At 48.0% G+C, this 26,880-nt stretch overlaps 1 protein-coding gene across 1 annotated transcript in view; it reads left to right on the forward strand.

The window, feature by feature from the left end:
- The window catches only part of pak1ip1 (PAK1 interacting protein 1), a 149,005-nt gene that overhangs the window by 36,962 nt on the left and 85,163 nt on the right, over window positions 1-26,880 (forward strand). The window contains exon 3 of the mRNA XM_072509556.1: window positions 3,470-3,590. Within this exon, the coding sequence (XP_072365657.1) occupies window positions 3,470-3,590 (121 nt within the window). The remainder of the gene's footprint in view (window positions 1-3,469; window positions 3,591-26,880) is intronic.

A 26,880-nucleotide genomic window follows, 5' to 3' on the forward strand; every position in this document is an offset into this window, starting at 1 on the left:
AGAAGATGCAGTGTCGCTGGTGACTGGGCTTTGGGTACTGCGGGGCAGTGAAACATTAACGGCAGGGGGGTTTGGAGTAATGGGGTCCGCGTTCCCATGTAACCAAATGTCCAAGAAAAAGATTTTGATCACTATGAAAGAAGTCCTCATGACTGTCCTCTTTCTTTTTCTTTCTTTGTGTTCTCTGTTTTCTCCGGTCCTGGAGCCTCTGGAGTTCTGTGAAAACAAGCATAGTATCTGTAACTACCTTGGTTTAATATCCGGTGTGTTAGTGTGTCTGTCCTTTTTGGGGCCAATTATACCCTTTATAATTGGTCACTGTGTGACTCCCTCATTTTTTTTTTTTTTCAAAACAAATTTTAGGACACGGCACACTTCCCAATGAGGGACCAGTGCTGATTTACCATCCCAATGTTCCAGGATGTAAATAGCATATGGCAGCAACCTAAAGGTCGCCAAAAATAAATAAAACTTTTTGAAATGAAAATGTCAAATGAGGTGTGTATGGGCCGCGACGGGTAAGATTTGGATGGAGTCCCCGGGTAGGACGGCTACCAATGCCGTATCTCCTCTACCCGAGCGTGTTTGACCAATGGGGGGGGTCCCCAGGCAGGGCGGGTTGCAAACAGGGTCGCAAAGGGGTTGGCGGATTGGGGGTCCGACTCGAGGTCGTCCCCTTCTCCTGGGTGCCAAACACGAGTGAATTAATGCTGAGAGGGCTGTGTGGTGTGAGTTGGGGTTGCTTTCGTCGTTGCGGACGAGTCTGCAGGAGTTGTCGCGGTGCCAATGAGTTTCGTCGAGTTGCGTGGGGACAAAGTCAGGGTCGTCCGTGTGGTTCGGTGGTGGGATTTGTTTAGAAAAGTGATCATGAAGGGATCACTGGAGTCGAAATCGGAGTCGCTGGGTGTGGGTCCGGTTGTATGGAGATAGTAGGGAGGCGTGCTGTGGCTTTCGTCACAGTCGCTGTCTCTGCTGCTGCAGTCTGGGCGTTCCGGGGCGGAGTGTAGATTTTGGGGGTGGAGTCCGTGTCTGGGCTGGACGTGGTGGGGGTTGGTCTGGTTACGTTGGCTGTGGGCGGGGTGTGGTCTGCTGCGTCAAGCATGACGTGGTGGGCGTGGTTTGACTGTGCTCCATAAGCCTTTAACTGGTTTATGTGAAACCACGCAGTCTTACCATTTGGGTATTTGATTTTATATACCGATGGGCTTATTTTATCCGTAATGGAGTACGGACCCGAGTATTTCGGAGACAGGAATGTGCTGGGGTTATACACTGACAACATCACTTGTTGTCCGATATCATACTCCGTTGCATGCACTGCCTTATCAAAACAGGCCTTGCTCTGTTTCTTTTTGGTGCCCAATTTGACTGCGGCTGCTAACTGAGCCGTTTTTACATTCGCAAGTAATTGCTCAGCGGCTTTCTCGTGGGTGAGGGCCGTAACTTCAGGGCTGGTCAGGTCTAAACCTAACAAGTACTCTGTCCCTTTCATGGGGCGTCCGGTCATGAGGGTGTGTGGGGTATAACCTGTGGAGGTGGAAACAGTGTTACGCAGAAACATCCGCGCAAAGGGGAGGACTGAATCCCAAGTGGTGGTGTCCTGCTGGACCATTTTTCTGAGGGTAGTTTTTAGGGTCCGATTCATGCGCTCCACTATACCACTCTACTGTGGGTGGTACGCAATGTGAAATTTTTGGGTTATGCCAAATATCGTGAGGACGTTCTGCATGACCCGTCCCGTAAAGTGAGAACCTTGGTCCGATTCAATACTGCGGGGGAGTCCCCATCCTGTGAAGATGTGATGGGTTAGGATCTTGGCTGTGGTTTTCGCGGTGTTGGTGCGGGCTGGGAATGCTTCCACCCACTTTGTAAAAGTGTCTATGACCACCAGAACATATTTATAGCCATTCCTGCAAGGGGGCAATGTACCTATAACATCGATCTGGAGGTTAGTCCAGGGGCCGTTAACCGGTCGGGTGTGGCTGAGTTGTGCCTTTTTGGCATATCTATCTGGGTTGTTCTGTGCGCAGATGAGGCAATTCTCAATGTAATGGGATACATCTTCCTTGAGATTTGGCCACCAACAAAGCTGTTTGAGGTGGGCTGTAGTGGGATCGATTCCCTGGTGCCCATGACCATCATGGAATAAACAGATTAATTGGTTCCTATCCTGCTCAGGAACTACATAAAGGGTTTCATTTAACACCACACCGTCATGTGTGGTCAGCGTACTTCTGAACCTCTCGTAGGAGGCTGGAAACTTCCCTTTCACGATCTCGGTGAGAGCGCTATCCTGCTTCTGGGCCTCTACTAGATCTTCGATCCTAGTCTGCGTGACCTGAACTGCACTCACTGGCGCACTCACTGGCGTGCTTTCGGGGGGTTTCCAAAAGTACCCATGCCTGGATCCTGCCTTAGCCAGTGCGTCGGCTTTTACATTTCATGGGGGGGAGGAACGATGGTGGCTGCGGACTTTTATAATGCCAAAAGTCCTGTTCTGGGCTTTTTGTAGAATATGGCGGAGTCATGGGGCTGAGGGGAAGGGTTTCCCATCCGCGGAAACAAATCCTCTTGTTTCCCACAGGGGCAGAAATTCTGTGAGGCTGCTGCAGACATATAGGCTGTCTGAATGTGTCTGCTGGGCTGGGGAAGGAATCTGGGTGCTCTACAATGTAGGCGATGGCCGCAAGCTCTGCTGCCTGTGCGCCTAAGTGTCCGGGGAGTTTTAATGCTATCTCCTCGAGGGCGCGTCGTCAACATAAATCCCACAACCAGTTATGCGTTGCCCGTCCAATACTGTGGAAGATCCATCCACATAGATCCTAATGGGGTCACACGTGTCCGGGTGAGGGGGGCTCTGAGATGGAGTAGCTAATTTTCTGGGAGGTGTTTTAGCTATAAAGGGGCCTGTATTATGGTGGGGCGAGATGATTTCACACTCATGGGGGGTTCTGGGGTACTGTAGATTGTCTGCTAAGTATGTGTGTGTTTTGGTCCGTTTGACTGTGATGTCCCGTCCTTGTAAGAGAAGGGTCCACCTAGCAGCGTGGATTTGGCTGACGGTACCGTCTTTAAGTCGTCCGTCTAGTAAAAGTTGGGTGGGGGTGTGCTCGGTCAAAATGGTGATGGGGTTCAGTCCGGTAATGTATGAAAAGTACTGGACTGCCCAGAAAACTGCGAGCAGGTGTGCTGTAAAATTCTTAGTTCCTTGTTCTTATACGAACAACCACCAATGCGTCATGACAAAAGAGAACTTAGATTGTGTGGGACAGCATGTATACAGTTTGGAAATATCAGGCAGTGCACCGTTTACTCCCTTGCTTGAATGATAGGCTAACAAAGCGCTTTCACATCTGTTGGAGATAAGTGACCAATAATGGATGTTGATAATATTTGTGATAATTGATTTGTGCTTGGTTTTATCAATGTTCCTCAATGCTGATCTAATCTAGGCCTATCTTTTCTGAAGGGACAGTAACCTGCCTTGAATTCTATGGAACTACACACTTGCTCAGTGGAGCAGAAGATGGAATCATCTGTGTATGGGACACAAAAAAATGGGAGTGCCTGAAGTCTCTCCCAGCTCATAAGTAAGATCATTCATGCAGTTTAGCACTTGTAAGTTTCTTATGCATGTGACAAAGATGTTTGTCACATTTGAAGTTGTAATCCGGCTTCTGTACAGGGAAGAAACCCATGCAGACATGGGGAGAAGGCACAAACTCCACAGAGACTTGTCATGCAAGGCTGGAATTGAACCCCGGTCCCTGGCGCTGTGAGACAGCAGTGCTACCCAATTGAAAGGTAACTTCCAGGCCAATCTGTATGCAGCCTGGACTGGAAATCTCGGGTTGTTATGCAGCCAAGGGGTAGTATCAACAGTCCAGTAAATTAGACTCTAAGATTGACAAGCAAAGATGTAATGGTGATCTTTAAAGAGAAGATACTTCTGCTGTCTGGTTACACTTTTCAAGGGAGAAATGGAGCAGAAACCCGAAAAAAGGTGAAGCAGTAAAATATGACCAATGTCCGCATGGTTAATACAAGGGAGAGCCTAGCCGAACATTAAAAAATGCAAAGGATGAGTGAAAAGGGTTAGAGAGGCAAATAGACATTGTGTAAAACGTAGTTAAAGAGATCCAAAGGTTTTCTGTAGTGTGTCGAAGTAAAAGAGAAGCAGTTAGGGGCTAAAATGCTAACCCAATTTGCAGAGACAAAAGGCTCTACAGTACTAATTGTGTATGTTGCATCAGTGTTACCAAGGAAGAGGACTTTGCAAAGTCAAGGTAAATAAAAAGGTAGATCGAATGCTGGATGTGATTTAAAAATACATGTGAAAAATAAATTACAAGGAAGACGAGAAAGATCACCCATTTCAGAGGGTATGCATCCTGGTTGCTGAGTGATGTGAAGATAGGAATTGCTGATGTGCTAGTCACAATTTTCCAATTCCCTTGGTTGTAGGAGCAGTGGCAAAACACAAGGGCAGAAGGATAAATCTGACAATTGCATGCCAATCAGTGCTGGGGAAACTTTTACAAGTAATAATTTGGGAGATACTCAAGATGGCGCTAGAGCGTGGTGGCTCTCTGCGAGCAAGCTCTCTCACACAGGTCCACCATAAGACATAGGAGCAGAATTAGGCCTCTTGGCCCATCGAGTCTGCTCCGCCATTCAATCATGGCTGATATTTTCTCATCCCCATTCTCCTGCCTTCTCCCCATAACCCCTGATCCCCTTATTAATCAAGAACCTATCTATCTCTGTCTTAAAGCCACTCAGTGAATTGGCCTCCACAGCCTTCTGCGGCAAAGAGTTCCACAGATTCACCACCCTCTGGCCGAAGAAATTCCTCCTCATCTCTGTTTTAAAGGATCGTCCCTTTAGTCTGAGATAGTGTCCTCTGGTTCTAGTTTTTCCTACAAGTGGAAACATCTTCTCCATGTCCACTCTATCCAGGCCTCGCAGTATCTTGTAAGTTTCAAAAAGATCCCCTCTCATCCTTCTAAACTCCAACGAGTACAGACCCAGAGTCCCAAAACTTTCCTCATACGACAAGTTTTTCATTCCATGGATCATTCTTGTGAACCTCCTCTGGACCCTTTCTAAGGCCAGCACATCCTTCCGTAGATACGGGGACCAGAACTGCTCACAATACTCCAAATGGGGTCTGACCAGAGCCTTATACAGCCTCAGAAGTACATCCTTGGTCTTGTATTCTAGCCCTCTTGACATGAATGCTAACATTGCATTTGCCTTCTTAACTGCCGTGAGAACCTGTACATTAACCTTAAGAGAATCGTGAACAAGGACTCCCAAGTCCCTTTGTGCTTCTGCTTTCCGAAGCATTTCCCCATTTAGAAAATAGTTGATGCCTAAATTCCTCCTTTCAAAGTACATAACTTCACACTTTTCCACATTGTATTTCATTTGCCACTTCATTGCCCACTCTCCTAGTCCTTCTGCAGCCCCCTTGCTTCCTCCATCCTACCTGTCCCTCTACAGATCTTTGTATCATCTGCAAACCTAGCAACAGTATCTTCTTCTAGATCATTAATGTATATTGTAAAAAGTTGTGGTCCCAGCACAGACCCCTGAGGCACACCACTAGTCACCGGCTGCCATCCTGAAAAAGATTCCTTTATCCCCACTCTCTGCCTTCTGCCAGTCAGCCAATCCTCTATCCATGCCAGGTCCTCTTCCTGCACCTCTTGTAACCGTACTAAACTTTTTAAATTTAATTCGAACAGTAACATTATCTCAAATCTTTTTCACCCAATGCCTGTTCCTATGTATTTACTTTGTATATTTATGTATGTCCTATGTTTCGGCATGTATGGTACGATCAGGGCAGCACGGTAGCACAAGTGATTAGCACTGTGGCTTCACAGCGCCAGGGTCCCAGGTTCAATTCCCCGCTGGGTCACTGTCTGTGCGGAGTTTGCACGTTCTCCCCGTGTCCGCGTGGGTTTCCTCCGGGTGCTCCGGTTTCCTCCCACAGTCCAAAGACGTGCAGGTTAGGTGGATTGGCCATGCTAAATTACCCGTAGTGTCCATAAGGGTTGGGAGGGGTTATTGGGTTGCGGGGATAAGGTGGAAGTGAGGGATTAATGTGGGTCGGTGCAGACTCGATGGGCCGAATGGCCTCCTTCTGCACTGTATGTTCTATGTAATCTATGATCTGTCTGGACTCTATGCGGAACAATACTTTTCACTGTACCTTGGTACACGTGACAATTAATCAAATCAATCACTCAATCAGGAGACAATTAAACATGGAGCATGGAATAACATCAGGAAGCCAAAAACTGAGTTATGGTTGACTAGTTAACTTAGGTTTTTGATGGATTTGGGCAGTGCAGCTAAATCTGTCTCTACTAGGTTTATAATAGGTGTTTAAAGCCATCCCACATACTGAAACAGTCCAAGTCCATATGCAACATTCAGGCTGGGCTGGTTATTGGCAAGTAACATTCGCTCCACACATATGCCAGCAATGATGATCTCCCAACAAAAGAAAACTATTTCCCCATGACATTTATCTGCATTACCATCACTGAATCCCTTAATATCAATATTCTGGGGAAACCGTTGACCAGAAATTTAATGAGATCCTTGATGTAATTACTGTGGCTGGGAATTTAGTCAGGGGTACCTCATCTCCTGACTCCCCAAAGCCTGTCCTTCATCGACAAGGCACAAGTAGAGAGTGTAATCGAATGCACCCCACTTGGCTTCAATGACATCATCCAGGACAAAGCAGACTCCTGATTGACACTCATTAACATTCACATCAAAGCAGAGTGGCAGCAATGTTGTTTCATCATCACAGCAGCAAGTTGCCAAGGCTCCTTCGACAACATCTTCCAAACTTGTGATCTTCGATGCCTAGGCGAACAAAGGCAGCAGATGCATGGGCACCATGTGCAAGTTCCCCTCTGTGTCACACACTATCCTGACCCATGGGTTAAAATCTGGGGACTGCCTCCCTAACAGCACCAGGGTCTACCCTACCCTATAGTACAATTGACAAGGGGTAGCCAGTCGATGTGGTATATTTGGACTTTCAGAAGGCGTTTAAAAAAAATTTTTTAAATCCCACATAAGAGATTATTGTGCAAAATTAAAGTGCATGGAATTGGGGGGGGGGGAAGTGTTTTGAGATGGATAGAAAACCCGTTGGCAGAGAGGAAACAAAGAGTAGGAATTAAGGGTCCTGTTCAAATCAGCAGGCAGTAACTAGTGGGGTGCCACAAGGATCGGTGCTGGGGCCCCTGCTATTCACAATATATATTAATGATTTGGATGAGGGAACAAAATGTAACATCTCAAAGTTTGCAGATGCTACCAAGTTGGGTGGGAGGGTGAACTGTGGCGAGGATGCAGAGATCCTACAGATCTGGACAGGTTGGGCGAATGGGCAAATCAATAGTAGATGCAGTTTAATTTGGATAAGTATGAGGTTATTCACTTTGAAAGCAAAAACAGGAATGCAGATTACTACCTGAACAGTTGTAAATTGGGAGAGGGGAGTGGGCAGCGGGACCTGGATGTCCTTGTGCACCAGTCGCTGAAGGCAAGCATGCAGGTACCGCAGGCAGTAAAGAAGGCTAATGGTATGTTGGCCTTCAATGCGAGAGTTATCGAGTACAGGAGCAGGGATGTGTTGTTGCAGTTATACAGGGCCTTGGTGAGGCCATAACTAGAATATCATGTGTAGTTTTGATCTCCTTTTCTGAGGAAGGATGTTCTTGCTCTCGAGGGAGTGCAGCGAAGGTTTACCAGACTGATTCCAGGGATGGCAGGACTGTCTTGGGGAGATTGACTAGGTTCGAATTGTTCTCGCTGGAGTTCAGAAGAATGAGCAGGGGAATCTCATAGAGACTTTTAAAATTCTAACAGGACTAGACAGGGTAGATGCAGGGAAGATGTTCCCGATGGTGGGTGTGTCCAGAACCAGGGGTCACAGCCTGAGGTTCAGGGTCAACCAATTCGGACAGAGATGAAGAGACATTTCTTCGCCCAACGAGCGGTGAGCCTGTGGAATTCATTTCCACAGGAAGTAGTTGATGCTAAAACATTGAATATCTTCAATATCTTCAAGAGGCGGCTAGATATAGCACTTGAGCGAATGGGCTGAAAGGTTATGGGGGAGAAAGCAGGATTAGGCTTTGAGTTGGATGATCAGCCATGATCGTGATAAATGGCAGACCACAACTCGAAGGGCCAAAAGGCCTCCTGCTCCTATCTTCTATGTATCTATGTGTGTGGACTGCAATGTTCGAGAAGAAGGCTCAGCACCATTTTTCTCAAGGCATTTGGTAAAAAGTGAAGTGAAAGTAGAGATAGGGAAGATGCAATCAGGTAAGATGCCAGGGCCGGATAGCTTCCTGGTGGAGTTTTATAAAAATGGTGGGGGAGGGTCAGATAGGGTTCATCAAGAGCAGGCAACTGTTGTCGAACATGCGGCGGCTGCTGAATGTGGTGCTTTCTCCGGCAGAGGGGTGGGAGTTAGAGGTGGTGGTGGCGTTGAATGCGGAGAAAGAATTTGATAGAGTGGAGTGGAGGTATATGTTTGCAGTACTGCAGAGGTTTGGGATTTGGCCTAAGTTTCTGGCTTGGGTAAAATTGTTATATAAGGATCCGACAGCCTGTTTGCGGACAAATGAGACGCAGTCTGAGTACTTCCCACTACTTTGGGGAATGAGGCAGGGGTGCCCAATGTCTCTCTCTCTTGTTCATGTTGTCGATTGAGCCCATGGCGATTTGAGCTGAGGGGTTTGGACTTATGAATGGGGATAGCGAGGGTGGGGGGTTGTTAGAGAATCGGGTGTCTCTGTGCACAGGCGACATTGAGTCATAGATGTTTACAGCATGGAAACAGGCCCTTCGGCCCAGCTTGGCCATGCCGCCCAATTTCTATCACTAAACTAGTCCCACTTGCCTGCATTTGGCCCATATCGCTCTATACCCACCCTGCCCATGCAACTGTCTCACTGTTTTAAAGGAAAAAATTGTACCTGCCTCTACCATTGCCTCTGGCAGCTTGTTCCAGATGTTCACCACCCTCTGTGAAACAATTTCCCCTCTAGTCTCTTGTATCTCACCCCTTTCACCTTAAACCAATGCCCTCTAGTTCTGGACTCCTCTGCCTTTGGGAAATCTACCTTATCTATGCTCCTCATTATTTTATAGACCTCTGTAAGATCAACCCTCAGCCTCGTATGCTCCAGGGAAAAAACAGTCCCAGCCTATCCAGCCTCCCCTTATAACTGAGACCATCAAGTCCTGGTAGCATCCTCGTAAATCTCTTCTGCAATATTTCTAGTTTAACAATATCCTTCCTATAATAGGGTGATTAGAACTGAGCACAGTATTCCATGTGTGGTCTTACCAATGTCTTGTACAACTACAACAAGACGTCCCAACTCCTGTAGTCAACATTCTGACCAATAAAACCTAGCTTGTGAATGCCTTCTTCACCACCCTGTCCAACTGCGACTCCACCTTCAAGGAGCTATGAACCTGTACCCTGAGGTCCCTTTGTTCTGTAACTCCCCCCAGCTCCCTACCATTAACTGAGTTGGTCCTGCCCTCAGTTGATCTACCAAAATGCACCACATCACATTTATGAAAATTAAATAATTTGTCGGCTCAGTGGCTCAATTGGTCAAGATCCTGTTGCAATCTTATGTAACCTTCGTCACTATCCACTATGCCACCAATCTTGGTGTTATCTGCAAACTTCGTAACCATGCCTCCTACATTCTCATCCAAATCATTAATATATATAACAAATAACAGTGGACCCAGCACCGATCCCTGAGGCACACTGCTGGTCACAGGCTTCCAGTTTGAAACACAACCCTCCACAACTGTTAGACGTTTTAGTTGCTGTGATATGAAGAGTATAAAGTTCAGTTCCTTTTTCACAAACACCCATTTATTTCATTCCAACAGCCTTTGCACAAAACTCTCACGATACATCACCTGACAGAGGCCACCTGAAGCCCCTTTACATATCAGTGTCAATTAATGGATACTTAACATAAATGAGACAACTAATTGCAATGTCTCTTAACCCATTACTTAACAGTCTCCCCTTGGAGAAAAAAAAAAATTAGGTGAAAACTAAATTTCAAGAAATTCAAAAACACACATGATTTCCCCCCCTTTTTTTTTTGTTTGGACGAGAAAGAGAAAAAAAAACAGTCACAGAAACAAGCGCCCTTCATTAACAATATGCAAAAGTTTTTGTGAACTCGCCCCTCTTTTCGTAAAACAGTCTGACAGTTGTATAGCTCCTGTCGACCCATTTAATTCTTTTTATTTCCCCTCTGTCCAACATCTGCTTCAAACTTGCGATGTCTGTCTGTAACCTCTTTTCATTGACACTTTTTGTAGAATGCACATTTTCCCACAGGGATTTATTGTCAATGTGATAGTCAATAGGTATATTACCCAAATCTCCTAATCCCAAAATTTCTGTCAATATCAGACTTATATAAAAGGCCATGTCCACCGCCTCTACAAGACTTAACGTCTCAGCAGCCAAAGTGCTTTTTACCACTCTCCTTATTTTCTTTGTTTCCCACACAAGCGGGCAACATTTACCATTGTTCCCCAAAAGGAAAATTATAAAACCTCCTGCGCTTGAAACCCCATCATATAAATTTGCGTAGGACGCATTACTATAAACTATGAGTTTCAAGTGCCTACGGTCACCTAAAATCGGTAACTTCAAAACATACTCCTGCATTTTTAGTTTGGCCAATGCTTTATTTGCTCTTATTATGTCTTCAACTTTGGGATCATTTATTTTTGTACTCGACTCTAAGACATCAAAACTCACGTCCGGTCTAGCCTGTCTACCTAGCCAGTTCAGTTACCCAATTAAACTTCGCAGTTGCTCTTTTTCTATCTTTGAAACCATTGCGTCTTTTTGTGAAACTCGGCCACGACTAATTGCTATTGGGCGGATGCTTTCCAAATAAGATTGCTGACGTAAAGTTGCCCTAACTTAGTCTGTCCAATTTCCAGTCCAATATATTTAAATGCACCGGAAGCCTGACTTCCAACCCTGAATTCCTTCCTCAAACCAGAGATTACAATAGCTTCAAAATCACTAGTCCCACCCCACAAAAAATCATCGACATGCATCATAAAAATGCCAGAAAGATTTCCTTTATCGTGCCAGTAAAACATTGCAGGATCTGCTTTCAACTGGCAACAGCCTAACATTAACAAAATTGAACTTACCGAAAAATACCAGACTCTAGATGCATCATTTAATCCATATACACATTTGTTCAACGTCCAGAGTACCCCTTCTGTGTTAGCTGCTTCTTTAGGAGGATGGAGAAAAATGTCTCTCTGGATCTGATGCCCCTGCAAAAAGGCAGCTTTTATATCTATGGATTTGCATTCCCATGCCTTTGTGGCTAATAGAGCCAAGAAGATCTTTAAAATAACCTTTCCTGCTGTAGATGAAGCTACCCTTAAATCCTGATCATCTAAGTTTTCTTCAAATCCCCTTGCCACAAGCCTGGCCTTTGCCTTCTAAATTCCATCCGGAAGAACCTTTTCTGTGCAAATCCATCTGTTGAATAGAGCTCTTTGTCCCCTATCCGGTACTTCCATGTATACCCCAAATTCACTCCAGAGAACATAGAAAAATACAGCACAGAACAGGCCCTTCGGCCCACGATGTTGTGCTGAACCTTTGTCGTAGATTAATCATAGATTATCATTGAATTTACAGTGCAGAACGAGGCCATTCGGCCCATTGAGTCTGCACCGGCTCTTGGAAAGAGCACCCTACCCAAAGTCAACACCTCCACCCAACACTAAGGGCAATTTTGGACACTAAGGGCAATTTATCATCGCCAATCCACCTAACCTGCACATCTTTGGACTGTGGGAGGAAACCGGAGCACCCGGAGGAAACCCACACACACATGGGGAGGATGTGCAGACTCCGCACAGACAGTGACCCAAGCCGGAATCGAACCTGGGACCCTGGAGCTGTGAAGCAATTGTGCTATCCACAATGCTACCGTGCTGCCCTTAAGAACAAATAAATCTACACTACATCATTTTACAGTAATCCATGTACCTATCCAATAGCCACTTGAAGGTCCCTAATGTTTCCGACTCAACTACTTCCACAGGCAGTGCAGTCCATGCCCCCACTACTCTCTGGGTAAAGAACCTACCTCTGACATCCCCCCCTATATCTTCCACCATTCACCTTAAATTTATGTCCCCTTGTAATGGTTTGTTCCACCCGGGGACAAAGTCTCTGACTGTCTACTCTATCTATTCCCCTGATCATCTTATAAACCTCTATCAAGTCGCCCCTCATCCTTCTCCGTTCTAATGAGAAAAGGCCTAGCACCCTCAACCTTTCCTCGTAAGACCTACTCTCCACTCCAGGCAACATCCTGGTAAATCTCCTTTGCACCTTTTCCAAAGCTTCCACATCCTTCCTAAAATAAGGCGACCAGAACTGTACACAGTACTCCAAATGTGGCCTTACCAAAGTTTTGTACAGCTGCATCATCACCTCACGGCTCTTAAATTCAATCCCTCTGTTAATGAACGCTAGCGCACCATAGGCCTTCTTCACAGCTCTATCCACTGAGTGGCAACTTTCAAAGATGTATGAACATAGACTCCAAGATCTCTCTGCTCCTCCACATTGCTAAGAACTCTACTGTTAACCCTGTATTCCACATTCATATTTGTCCTTCCAAAATGGACAACCTCACACTTTTCAGGGTTAAACTCCATCTGCCACTTCTCAGCCCAGCTCTGCATCCTATCTATGTCTCTTTGCAGCCGACAACAGCCCTCCTCACTATCCACAACTCCACCAATCTTCGTATCGTCTGCAAATTTACAGACCCACCCTTCAACTCCCTCATCCAAGTCATTAATGAAAATCACAAACCGCAGAGGACCCAGAACTGATCCCTGCGGTACGCCACTGGTAACTGGGATCCAGGCTGAATATTTGCCATCCACCACCACTCTCTGACTTCTATCGGTTAGCCAGTTCGTTATCCAACTGGCCAAATTTCCCACTATCCCATGCCTCCTTACTTTGTGCAGAAGCCTACCATGGGGAACTTTATCAAATGCCTTACTAAAATCCATGTACACTACATCCACTGCTTTACCTTCATCCACATGCTTGGTCACCTCCTCAAAGAATTCAATAAGATTTGTAAGGCAAGACCTACCCCTCACAAATCCATGCTGACTATCCCTAATCAAGCAGTGTCTTTCCAGATGCTCAGAACTCCTATCCTTCAGTACCCTTTCCAACTGTGCAATTCTTGCTGTTTAGCTTCTTTGATAACTTTTTCATCTAATTTATTTGAAGCCACCAAAATCTCACGTGCATGTGGGCTTCTACTCCTATTCGTCTTCGTAGTCTTACTCAAGTTCCGAGATCTTGATAAACTACGTCCCCTCTCCCGCCTGGTATCTCGTTCTGTACTGCTACTGCTTGATCTTTCCCTTCTGCTGTGGGATGTTCTTTCAATGGTTCTCAACCTTTTCCTGCGGACCTGTTCACTATCTGATGTACTATCTGAACTGGCACTGCGTTTCTGTGCCCTCCATTTTTGAACTTCGTTTTTCCAATCCATTGTCTTGACTCCTTCCCCTGAATGCTGTACATTCAACCAATGTTTATACTTCCCAGTGGCCTTCCCTGCTCTACTGATAACAGTTGCATCCTTCCATTGACTAGACCCTTCAGGCAAGTATGTCACTTTTGTACCAACTTTTGGCAGTTGCCCTTTCGGAAAAATGGCCTGTTCTAATTCATCAGAAGTGTTGTGTTCCTCCACAGAAACCCTGTCTCTATCAGTTAATTGGTCCTCATAGTTCTGTAGCACATGCGTACCAGATGACTGGGGGCAGCACGGTAGCATTGTGGATAGCACAATTGCTTCACAGCTCCAGGGTCCCAGGTTCGATTCCGGCTTGGGTCACTGTCTGTGCGGAGTGTGTGCGTGGGTTTCCTCTGGGTGCTCCGGTTTCCTCCCACAGTCCAAAGATGTGCAGGTTAGGTGGATTGGCCATGATAAATTGCCCTTAAGTGTCCAAAATTGGCCTTAGTGTTGGGTGGGGTTACTGGGTTATGGGGATAGGGTGGAGGTGTTGACCTTGGGTAGGGTGCTCTTTCCAAGAGCTTGTGCAGACTCGATGGGCCGAATGGCCTCCTTCTGCACTGTAAATTCTATGATAATCTATGACTCTGGTTCCCCGCCATGTCTGTCTGCTCTGTCTAAATTTGAAAATTTGTAATCTGTACCCATTATCCTTGATGAATGTACCCTAACAGTTTGATTACCATGTTGCAAAATAATTGTTTTGCCATCTATGCCTATGATCTTCCCTGGGCCTTTCCATTCATTAGAATTGTCTCTCTTATAGTAAACCATGCCTCCTTGCTGAAAAACGGAATCTGATGGCCATACGTTGTGTCTTAAAGCTCTGCGAATTCTTTCAGAGACTTCTGCTTCCAAAAAAGCTTTTCTACTGCTATGTAATGCATTTAAATGTTCAGCAAAACCAGAGCTAACTGTTGTCTCCTCCCAAGCTGGAGGCTGGTCATCCAAAATGGACGGAATTTTAGGATTTCTACCAAACACTAATTGATAAGGACAATAGCCCCCAACCATCTGCAATGAATTCTTTGCATGTACTGCCCATGCTAAAGCTGAATTTAACCTGCAATTTGGTCGATCTGCCAAAATTTTCCAAAGCATGTCATCGATGACAGCATGATTTCTTTCACAGACACCATTACTAAATGGGCTTTCTGAAGCCGTATTCATAACTCTGATATTCATGTTTTTACACACATCCCTAAGCTCATCATTAGCAAGGGCAGCACGGTAGCCTTGTGGATAGCACAATTGCTTCACAGCTCCAGGGTCCCAGGTTCGATTCCGGCTTGGGTCACTGTCTGTGCGGAGTCTGCACATCCTCCCTGTGTGTGCGTGGGTTTCCTCCGGGTGCTCCGGTTTCCTCCCACAGTCCAAAGATGTGTAGATTAGGTGGATTGGCCATGATAAATTGCCCTTAGTGTTCAAAATTGCCCTTAGTGTTGGGTGGGGTTACTGAGTTATGGGGATAGGGTGGAGGTGTTGACCTTGGGTGTGGTGCTCTTTCCAGGAGCCGGTGCAGACTCAATGGGCCAAATGGCCTCCTGCACTGTAAATTCTATGAAATTCTCCTCCATTGTCCTTAAGGAATTTTGCCGGTGGACCAATTCCTGTCCCTATCCATTTGTCCACTATTTGATCCAGAATTACTCTTTTCTTTACTTCACACAATCGTTGATTGACTAAATCTGGTTGCTATATCTACAAAATAAGTATATTATTTACTTTATCCCTGATCTTCAGGTCCATGACCACAATGTCATTAAAATCCCTGGCCTAAGGTAGGGTTACTATCGGGCATGCTGGTGTCCTTCTGTACTTCCTACAAACTTCACAGCGGTCACTAACCTGTTCTATCAGTTTAGTATAGTCGTCATCCCTTACCCCTGCATCCTTTAATAAATGTTTCAGCCTCTGAGGAGACGGATGTGCAAATTGCCTATGCAGTTTTAATACCACAAGCTTTTTATCAGCTAAAGTCCCATTTTCAACTGCCATTAACACATCCTTAACCACCCTACTTGAAATATTATTTGTCAGTAATGGAATACAATAATGTCCCGACTGTGTAAATTGTAAGTCCACCGTCTTTCCAAAACTGTTGCCTTATCCTGTTCCATATCCAGTTTCATGTGTGCTTTCTTCATCGACGGTCTGCTCAGAAGCAAAGGTATCTCACTTGATACAACATCCGTGCTAATGAAATGATTCACTCCGGCAATATTGCAAGGGATCACCACTCTTTTCAGCGACTTCAGACTATCATCCCCAAACCTGAAACTTGTGGAACTTTCAAATTCCGTAACATTGTTATGATTTTCACCATTCAAAGAGTCCAGGTAACATTTTAACCAGTCAATTCCACACACAGTAGATGTGCAGCCACTGTCCAATACAGCACAGTTCAAGGATTCTGCAACCAACACCCTCATTACCGGCGTAAAACTGCTTGTCAATGGGACAATGCCTTCTTTCTGGTCACTATCTTTTTCCTCTTCTGACTCTTCCGTGTCGTGTCGCTTCAAACACACTATCATAACGAGTTGGACAGTTGAAAGCATAATGGTATTGAGAGACACATCAAAAACATAGATTTATCATGCCCCGTTCATCTTCCTATTGTAGGTTCTAACTGGGTTTCTGTCTTCATAATTTCCTTGTCTCGGTCTCCTTCTACAGTCTTGAGCCCTGTTCGTAGCCATACAATTTCGCCATTCTGTTAGTAGTGTATCTTCCATATTCTGCCTTATTGCAGGCTGACCTATTTGGGTCATCAGAGCCATCGGAATCGAATGTTTCCCCAGAAACTTTTGTAAAGCTTTTGTCATCTGTTCGAATAAGGTATCCTTATCAGTAAACCGAACTCCTGTCAAAACCAGGAGCCTATCCATGTTGCTCACTCTAGCACAGTCAAGTAATTTAAAGGCCAACACCAACTGTGGAAATTCCAGGTTGTGTTCCTGTAGCCTTTTATGTAGTCTGCCAAATTCCATTATATAGTCTTCCATGGAGATATCCTCCATTTTCCGGAACTTATCAAAATCCAACCATGCTTCATACGCACTTAACAAGTCATCTTTCTTATAAATCTTCTCCATATAATGTAATAAAGTCTCCAGACCTTTTTCTGAGTCTATCTCTTCAATTCCGGCTCAGAAAACACTTGGTTTCGGATTTTACTGCCATATGGTAGAGAAAGAGCCAATGCCATACCTTGTTTTCTCTTTCCCAAAGCAGTTATCTTAGTCCACGTAACTACTGCACTTCTCCATTGGTCGTACGATTCCCTTTCAGAAAATAAGGGGGGATAGTCATATCCAGCCATCTTTATCCTCGGTTCAGCCATATATCCCTTTTTGTTTTCTTTTCTCACTCACTCCTTGGTTTGATCTGGAAAAGTTGTATCTTTCAACCCTTCACATTTACACAGCAACCATCCTCTGCTACCAATTGTTAGACGTTTTAGTTGCTATGATATGTAGAGTCTAAAGTTCTGTTCCTTTTTCACAAACACATTTATTTCACTTCCACAGCCTCTGCACAAAACTCTTAACAACACACCACCTGACAGAGGCCACCTGAAGCCCTTTTACATATCACTGTCAATTAATGGATACTTAACATAAATGAGGCAACTAATTGCAATGTCTCGTAACCCATTACTTAACAACAACCACCCTTTGGCTTCGGTCGCCAAGCCAATTTTGTATCCAATTGGCTACTCACCCTGGATTCCATGAGATTTAACTTTTTGCAACAACCTACCTTGTCAGAGGCCTTGCTAAAGTCCATTTAGACAACGTCGACTGCACTGCCCTTATCTACCTTCTTGGTTACTCCTTCAAAAAACTCAATCAAATTTGTGAGACATGACTTTCCCCTTACAAAGCCATGCTGACTTCCCCTAATTAGCCCTTGCCTGTCTAAATGCCTGTAGATCCTGTCCCTCAGAATACCTTCTAACAATTTACCCACTACAGAAGTAAGGCTAACCGGTCTGTAGTTCCCAGGCTTATCCCAACAGCCCTTCTTAAACAAGGGCACAACATTTGCTACCCTCTAACCTTCAGTCACCTCTCCTATCACTGTCGATGATTCAAATATCTCAGCCAGGGGGCCGGTAATTTTGTCCCTAGCCTTCCACAAAGTCCCGGGGATTTATCTATCTTGATGTGCTTTAATACCTCTAGCACCACCTTCTCTGTAATATGTACACTCCTCAAGACATCACTTTTTATTTCCCCAATTTGTGCCTTTCTCAACAGTAAATAGTGATGAGAAATATTCATTTAGGACCTCTCCCATCCCTCGTGGATCTGCACATAGATGACCTTGTTTATCCTTAAGAGGCCCTAGGCACTCTTTTACCCTTTATGTATCTGTAAAAGCTCTTTGGATTTTCCTTTGCCTTATCTGCCAAGACACACTCGTGTCCCCTTTTTGACCTCCTGATTTCTCTCTCAACTCTACTCCGACAAGTCCTATACTCTTCAACTGTATATCATGGACCGGCTCTTTGGTGAAGAAAGTAATGGGGTTGGGAGGGGAATTTGGGATGTTTTGGGGGTCTAAATTGAACTTGGGGAATAAAGTGTTTTGTCTTGTCTCTTTCAGGTGGAGGTGTTGCCATTTAGGGTTGCGACAACTCACATTAGGTACTTGGGGGTGCAGTAGCATGGACTGGGCGCGACTCCGTAAACTAAATTTCAAGAGTGGGAGGTGGGATAGTCTCCCTTTGTCGTTCGCTGGCCAGGTGCAGGCAGTCGAAATGAATATTTTGCCATGTTTTCTGTTCCTGTTCCAGTGTCTACTGGTCTTTTTGTCAAAGGCATTTTTTCGAGGGGTCGATAGGCTGGTCTTGTCGTATGTGTGGGCAGGAAAGGTGGTGAGGATATGGAAGACTGTGCTTCAAAGGGGGCATGGCTCTTCCAAATCTATTGCACTATTACTAGGCGGCGAATAGGAAGAAAGTGCAGGGCTGGAAGAAGGAGTTGGAAGCTTTGTGGGTGCGGATGGAGGCAGGGTCCTGTAAGGGGTCGGGATTTCTGCCGCTAGCCACAGAGAAGTATTCTGGGAATCTGGTAGTGGTAGCCACGCTGAGGACCTTGGGGGCAATTTCAACAGCACTTCAAGTTGAGGATTGGGTCGAGGGTGATGCCGATAAGAGGGAATCATGGTTTTGAGCCGGGGAGCATGGATGCGAGGTTCCGGGGATGGGAGGACAAAGGGGTGAAAGTGATGAAGGAACTGTTTCTGGAGGGGAGTTTCGCAAGTTTAGAGGAGTTGGGGGTGAAGTATGGGCTGCAGCGCGAGGAGGGTTTAGGTATAAGCAGGTGCAGAATTTTGCAAGAAAGACTTTTTCAGGTTTCCAGGTGGCACCGCCGCCCTCATTGCTGGAGTAGATGGGGAGGTTGGAGAGTGGGGTTGTTTCAGCGATTTATGGTTGGATTACTGAGGAGAATAAGGAGTCTATGGAAGGGATTAAGGCCAAGTGGGAGGAAGAGCTGGAGATGGGGCTGGAAGAAGGATTATTGTGCGAAGTGTTGCAAAGGGTCAATGCCTCGTGTGTGAGGCTGGGGTTTATTCAGCTGAAAGTAGCACAAGTGGATAGCACTGTGGCTTCACAGCGCCAGGGTCCCAGGTTCGATTCCCTACTGGGTCACTGTCTGTGCGGAGTCTGCACGTTCTCCCTGTGTCTGCGTGGGTTTCCTCCGGGTGCTCCGGTTTCCTCCCACAGTCCAAAGACGTGCAGGTTAGGTGGATTAGCCATGATAAATTGCCCTTAGTGACCAAAAAAGGTTAGAAGGGGTTATTGGGTTATGGGAATAGGGTGGAAGTGAGGGCTTAAGTGGGTCGGTGCAGATTCAATGGGACGAATGGCCTCCTTCTGCACTGTGTGTTCTATGTAAGTAATATGGGGCGCACTTAATGAAGGTGAGGATGAGCCAGCTGTTTGAGGGGGTGGAGGTTAGTTGTGAGCAGTGTGGGAGGGTCCCAGCCAACCATGTCCGTACGTTCTGGTGCTGCCTGAAGCTGACCAACCTTCCTCTAACGCTCCGCGAGATAGTCTAGGAACGGTTGCCATCGCCTGTAGAACCCCTGCGCAGACCCTCTCAAGGCGAACTTAATCCTCTCCAACTTTATGAACCTAGCCATATCATTTATCCAGGCTGGGGGGCTTCGCCTCCTTCCACATTAGAAAGATCCTTCGCCGGGCTACTAGGGACGCAAAGGTCAGAATGCCGGCCTCTTTTGCCTCCTGCACTCCCGGTTTGTCCACTACTCCAAATATTGCTAGGCCCCAGCTTGGCTTGACCCGGACTTTCACCACCTGAGATATTGCTCCCGCCACTCCTCTCCAGAACCCCTCCAGTGCCGGGCATGACCAAAACATATGGACATGGTTCGCCGGGCTCCCTGAGCACGTTCCACATCTGTCCTCTACCCCAAAGAACCTACTCAACCTCGCCCCCGTCAAGTGCGCTCTGTGGACCACCTTAAATTGTATCAGGCTGAGCCTGGCACACGAGGAGGAGGAATTAACCCTACCTAGGGCATCAGCCCACAGACCTTTCTCGATCCCCTCCCCCAGCTCCTCCTCCCATTTACCCTTCAACTCTTCTACCAGCGTTTCCCCCTCTTCTTTCAACTCCTGGTGTATTTCCGACAGCTTGCCCTCCCCGACCCACACACCCGAGATCACCCTATCTTGAACTTCGTGTGCCGGGAGCAACGGGAATTCCCTCACCTGTCTCCTCACAAAAGCCCTCACCTGCATATATCTAAAGGCATTTCCCGGGGGTAACTCAAACTTCTCCTCCAGTACCCCTGGGCTCGCAAACGTCCCGTTGATGAGCAGGTCCCCCATTCTTCCAATCCCCGCCCGATGCCAGCTCTGGAACCCCGTCCATCTTCCCCGGGACAAACCGGTGGTTACCCCTGATGGGGGACCACACCGATGCTCCCATTGCACCCCGGTGCCGTCTCCACTGGCCCCAGATCATTAGCTTTGCCGCCACCACTGGACTCGTGGTATACTTTGTCGGCGAGAGCGGCAGCGGTGCCGTCACCAACGCCCCCAGGCTCGTTCCTTTACAGGATGCCATCTCCATCCTCTGCCATGCCGCCCCCTCTCCCTCCATAACCCACTTGTGGATCATCTCCACATTTGCTGCCCAGTAGTAGCTCCCCAGGTTTGGCAGCGCCAACCCTCCTCGGTCCCTACTGCGTTCCAGGAACCCTCTCCTTACTCTCGGGGTCTTATTCGCCCACACAAACCCCATAATACTCCTGCCTACTCTCTTAAAAAAGGCCTTCGTGATCACGCTGGGAAGGCACTGAAACACAAACAGAAACCTCGGAAGGACCACCATTTTGACCGACTGCACTCTACCTGTTGGGTGGACAGTGAGAGCCTTCTCCCGCGGATGGATATGGCTGGCACGAGGGGACATAACTTTAAACTGAGGGGTAATATATATAGGACAGAGGTCCGAGGTAGGTTCTTTACGCAAAGAGTAGTGAGGCCGTGGAATGCCCTACCTGCTACAGTAGTGAACTCGCCAACATTGAGGGCATTTAAAAGTTTATTGGATAAACATATGGATGATAATGGCATAGTGTAGGTTAGATGGCTTTTGTTTCGGTGCAACATCGTGGGCCGAAGGGCCTGTACTGCGCTGTATTGTTCTATGTTCTACCCGCCAGCGAGAGCGGTAACATGTCCCATCTTTTGAAATCCTCCTCGATTTGCTCCACCAACCTCGTCAGATTCAGTTTATGTAGGGTCCCCCAACTCCTGGCTATCTGGATCCCCAGATACCGAAAGCTCCCCTCTGCCCTCCTCAGCGGTAAGTCCCCTATCCCTTTTTCTTGGTCCCCCGCCTGTAATACAAAGAGCTCACTCTTCCCTACATTGAGCTTATAGCCCGAAAACTCCCCAAACCCCCTTAGAGTCTGCATGACCTCCACCATCCCCTACATTGGATCCGCCATGTACAGCAACAGGTCATCCGCATATAGCGACACCCGATGCTCTTCTCCCCCTCGGACCACCCCCCTCCATTTATTAGACTCCCTCAATTACATGGCCAATGGTTTGATCGCCAATGCGAACAACGGGGGACAGGTGGCACCCCTGCCTCGTCCCTCGGTACAGTCGAAAGTACTCCGACCTCCGCCGGTTCGTCACTACACTCGCCATCGGGGCTCTGTAAAGGAGCTTAACCCAATTGATAAACCCTACCCCGAATCCAAACCTACGCAGCACCTCCCAGAGGTACTCCCACTCTACTCGGTCAAAGGCCTTCTCCGCGTCCATAGCTGCCACTATCTCCACCTCTCCCTCCTCCGATGGCATCATTATCACGTTTAAGAGCCGCCGCACATTGGTGTTTAGTTGCCTGCCCTTTACAAATCCCGTCTGGTCCTCGTGGATTACCCCCGGGACACAGTCCTCGATCCTCGTGGCCAGCACTTTTGCCAGCAACTTTGCATCCACATTGAGGAGCGAGATCGGCCTGTATGATCCACATTGCAGTGGGTCCTTGTCCCGCTTTAGGATCAAAGAAATTGTCGCTTCCGACATTGTCGGGGGCAGGGTCCCCTCCTCTCTTGCCTCATGAAAGGTCCTCACCAGTAGCGGGGCCAACAGGTCTGCGTACTTCCTGTAGAACTCCACCGGGAATCCGTCCGGTCCCGGGGCCTTCCCCGCCTGCATGCTCCCCAAACCCTTGCTCAGCTCCTCCAACCCAATTGGTGCCCCCAAACCAGCCACCTCTTGCTCCTCCACCCTCGGGAATCTCAGCTGATCTAGGAATCGTCTCATCCCCTCTTCCCCCGCTGGGGGCTGGGATCTGTACAGCTCTTCATAAAAGGCCTTGAATACCTTGTTTATTTTCGTCGCACTCCGAACCGTGGCTCCCCTTCCATCTTTGACTCCCCCTATTTCCCTCACTGCCATCCTCTTGCGGAGCTGGTGTGCCAGCATCCGACTAGCCTTTTCCCCATACTCGTAGGTCGCCCCCTGCGCTTTCCTCCACTGTGCCTCCGCCTTCCCTGTGGTCAACAGGTCAAACTCCATCTGGAGCCGTCGTCTTTCCCCAAGTAATCTTTCCTCCTCTGCGTATCTCCTGTCCACTCTCAAAATCTCCCCCACTAACCTCTCCCTTTCCATACCCTCTGTCTTCTCCCTATGGGCCCTAATGGAAATTAGCTCTCCCCTGATCACCGCCTTCAACGCCTCCCATACCACCCCCACCCGCACCTCCCCGTTGTCGTTGGCCTCCAAGTACCTTTCGATACACCCCCTCACCTTCCCACACACCACCTCGTCCGCCAACAGTCCCACATCCAGCCGCCACAACCGGCGTTGGTCCCTCTCCTCTCCCAGCTCCAGTTCCACCCAGTGCGGGGCATGTTCCGAAACGGCTATAGCCGAATACTCCGTCCCCTCCACCCTCGGGATGAGTGCCCTACCCAGAACAAAGAAATCTATCCGGGAGTAGGCTTTGTGTACATGGGAGAAGAAAGAAAATTCCCTGGCCTTGCAAACAGCCATGGGTCCACTCCCCCCACCTGATCCATAAACCCCCTAAGTACCTTGGCCGCCGCCGGCCTCTTTCCAGTCCTTGATTTGGAGCGGTCCAGTGCTGGATCCAACACTGTATTGAAGTCCCCTCCCATTATCAGGCCTCCTATCTCCAGGTCCGGAATGCGCCCCAACATGCGCTTCATGAATCCTGCATCATCCCAGTTCGGGGCGTATACGTTTACCAACACCACCCACGTCCCTTGTGGCCTACCGCTCACCATTACATATCGCCCTCCATTGTCCGCGACAATAGTCTTGGCCTCAAATGACACCGCTTTCCCACCAATATTGCCACCCCTCTATTCTTCGCGTCCAGTACCGAGTGGAAAACCTGTCCTACCCATCCCTTTCTTAACCTGACCTGGTCCGCCACCTGAAGGTGTGTCTCTTGGAGCATGACCACGGCCGCCTTCAGTACACTCGAGCCCTCTTCACCGGCCCATTCAGGCCCCTCACATTCCACGTTATCAGCCGGATTGGAGGGACTCTCTCACCCCCCCCTCCCCCCCCCCCCCCCCCCAACGCCCTGCCGACTAGCCATCTCCTTTTCTGGGCCAGTCCTGTGTCCACGCCTCCCTCACCCTCCAGTCCCCCAGAGGGGGGACCCCTGTCCCGACCACCTCTTCTGTGTCCCATTCCCTTTCGGCCAGTGCAGCAGCAACTCTTTCCACCCGCCCCCCCCCCTGCTAGTCCCCTGTCTAGCTTTTTTGCTCCCCCCATGTCACTCCCATAAGTCAACTGACGCCTGCTGACCCCGGCTTCCCCCGCCGTCCCATTCACCTCCCCGCGTGGGAGTCTCCCAATCCTTCGTTCCCCTTCCCGCCTTTCCAAAGCCCGCTCCGCCCCCTCTGGCGCAGCTCCTGTCGCAGCCTTGTCTCTCTCTCCCCCAGCCCATGTAACATTTCCTGCGCATGATTGACCCCCTATATACAACAATCATCACACATCAAACCCCAAAACATCCCCCCCACCCTCACAAACCCTCAGTTAGAGTCCAACTTTTCGGCTTGTACAAAGGTCCATGCCTCTTCAGGCGTTTTGAAGTAATAGTGTTGGCCCTTGTATGTGACCCACAGTCGCGCTGGCTGCAGCATTCCGAATTTCACTTTCCGGTACAACGCTGCTTTGGCCCGGTTGAAACCCGCTCTCCGCTTTGCAACCTCCATGCTCCAGTCGGGGTATATTCGGATCTCTGCATTGTCCCACTTACTGCTCCGCTCCTTCTTGGCCCATCTCAGGACCCACTCTCTGTCCGTGAACCGGTGGAACCTCACCACCATCGCCCTTGGCGGCTCATTTGCCTGGGGCTTCTTCACCAGCACCCGATGTGCCCCATCCAACTCCAGCGGCCTCGAAGGGGCCTTCGTGCCCATCATCGCCTCGAGCATCTTGCTCGCATATGCCCCGGCATCAGCCCCCTCCACTCCCTCAGGGAGACCCAGGGTTCGCAGATTCTTTCTCCTCGACCTGTTCTCCAGGTCTTCGAGTCTTCCCGCCCACCTCTTGTGTAGCGCCTCGTTCTGCTCCACTCTCACCGCCAGGCCCACGAGCTCGTCCTCGTTCTGACTGACTCTTTTCTGTACCTCCTGGATCTTAGCTTCGTGGGCCTTCTGGGTGATCCCGAGTCCTTCAATAGCCGAAAGCATAGGCGCCAACATCTCCTTGCGCATCTCCTCGCGCTGCTCCTCGAAGCAGCGCTTGATGAACTCCTGCAGCTCCCCTTTGTCCCTGGCCGCCGCCATTTTGTTTTCTTCCCCTCGCTTCTCCCGTTGCTCCAGTGCCGCTCCTTTGGCCGTTACACTTCTGGTCCGTTTCATAGAAGTTGGAGGGGGACCTCTCTCTTCCCTTCCCCACGGGGGGGGAAAAAAAAAAAAGTTCCGTTGGGGCTCCTCTAACGAGCCCGAAAGTCCGTGGTAGCGGGAGCTGCCGAATCGTGCGGCTTAGCTCCGCATAGCCGCAACCGGAAGTCGAGAGGGAATCCTTTTGGCAGTGTTCGCTTCACCAGTCTGCCCCAAAAAGTCTATGGAAACTCCTGAAAAAGGTCTGGGAGTCCGTTCCAGACGGGAGCTGCCGAATGCGCGACCTACTCCTCCATGGCCGCCACCGGAGGCCTCGTCCCTGCTTCTTCAATGGCCTTGGTAGATCTTTTCACAGTTGTTCCCTCTGCTGCTAGAATTCACCTTTGATAGAGTGGAAAAGATTGACTGGAAAAGATATAGTTCGAGTACATTAGATGGGTCGGTTTTTGTACAGTGTGCAGGAGGGTTTCCTGACACAATATGTTGACAGGCCAACAAGAGGCGAGGCCACGTTGGATTTGGTTTTGGGTAATGAACCAGGCCAGGTGTTGGATTTGGAGGTAGGAGAGCACTTTGGGGACAGTGACCACAATTCGGTGACGTTTACGTTAGTGATGGAAAGGGATAAGTATACCCCGCAGGGCAAGAGTTATAGCTGGAGGAAGGGCGATTATGATGCCATTAGACGTGACTTGGGGGGGATAAGGTGGAGAAGTAGGCTGCAAGTGTTGGGCACACTGGATAAGTGGAGCTTGTTCAAGGATCAGCTACTGCGTGTTCTTGATAAGTAGGTACCGGTCAGGCAGGGAGGAAGGCGTAGAGCGAGGGAACCATGGTTTACCAAAGAAGTGGAATCTCTTGTTAAGAGGAAGAAGGAGGCCTCTGTGAAGATGAGGTGTGAAGTTTCAGTTGGGGCGATGGATAGTTACAAGGTAGCGAGGAAGGATCTAAAGAGAGAGCTAAGACGAGCGAGGAGGGGACATGAGAAGTATTTGGCAGGTAGGATCAAGGAAAACCCAAAAGCTTTCTATAGGTATGTCAGGAATAAGCGAATGACTAGCGAATGACTAGGGAAAGAGTAGGACCAGTCAAGGACAGGGATGGGAAGTTGTGCGTGGAGTCTGAAGAGATAGGAGAGATACTAAATGAATATTTTTCGTCAGTATTCACTCTGGAAAAAGATAATGTTGTGGAGGATAATGCTGAGACCAGGCTATTAGAATAGATGGCATTGAGGTACGTAGGGAAGAGGTGTTGGCAATTCTGGACAGGCTGAAAATGGATAAGTCCCCGGGGCCTGATGGGATTTATCCTAGGATTCTCTGGGAAGCCAGGAAAGAGATTGCTGGACCTTTGGCTTTGATTTTTATGTCATCATTGGCTACAGGAATAGTGCCAGAGGACTGGAGGATAGCAAATGTGGTCCCTTTGTTCAAAAAGGGAAGCAGAGACAACCCCGGCAACTATAGACCGGTGAGCCTCACTTCTGTAGTGGGTAGACAAGATTTACAATCATCTAGATAGGAATAATATGATCAGGGATAGTCAGCATGGCTTTGTCAAGGGTAGGTCATACCTCACAAACCTTATCGAGTTCTTTGAGAAGGTGACTGAACAGGTAGACTAGGGTAGAGCAGTTGATGTGGTGTATATGGATTTCAGTAAAGCGTTTGATAAGGTTCCCCACGGTAGGCTATTGCAGAAAATACGGAGGCTGGGGATTGAGGGAGATTTAGAGATGTGGATCAGATATTGGCTAGCTGAAAGAAGACAGACGGTGGTGGTTGATGGGAAATGTTCAGAATGG

Source organism: Scyliorhinus torazame, chromosome 6 (assembly GCF_047496885.1).
Source record: "Scyliorhinus torazame isolate Kashiwa2021f chromosome 6, sScyTor2.1, whole genome shotgun sequence".
NCBI classification, from domain to species: Eukaryota; Metazoa; Chordata; class Chondrichthyes; order Carcharhiniformes; family Scyliorhinidae; genus Scyliorhinus; species Scyliorhinus torazame.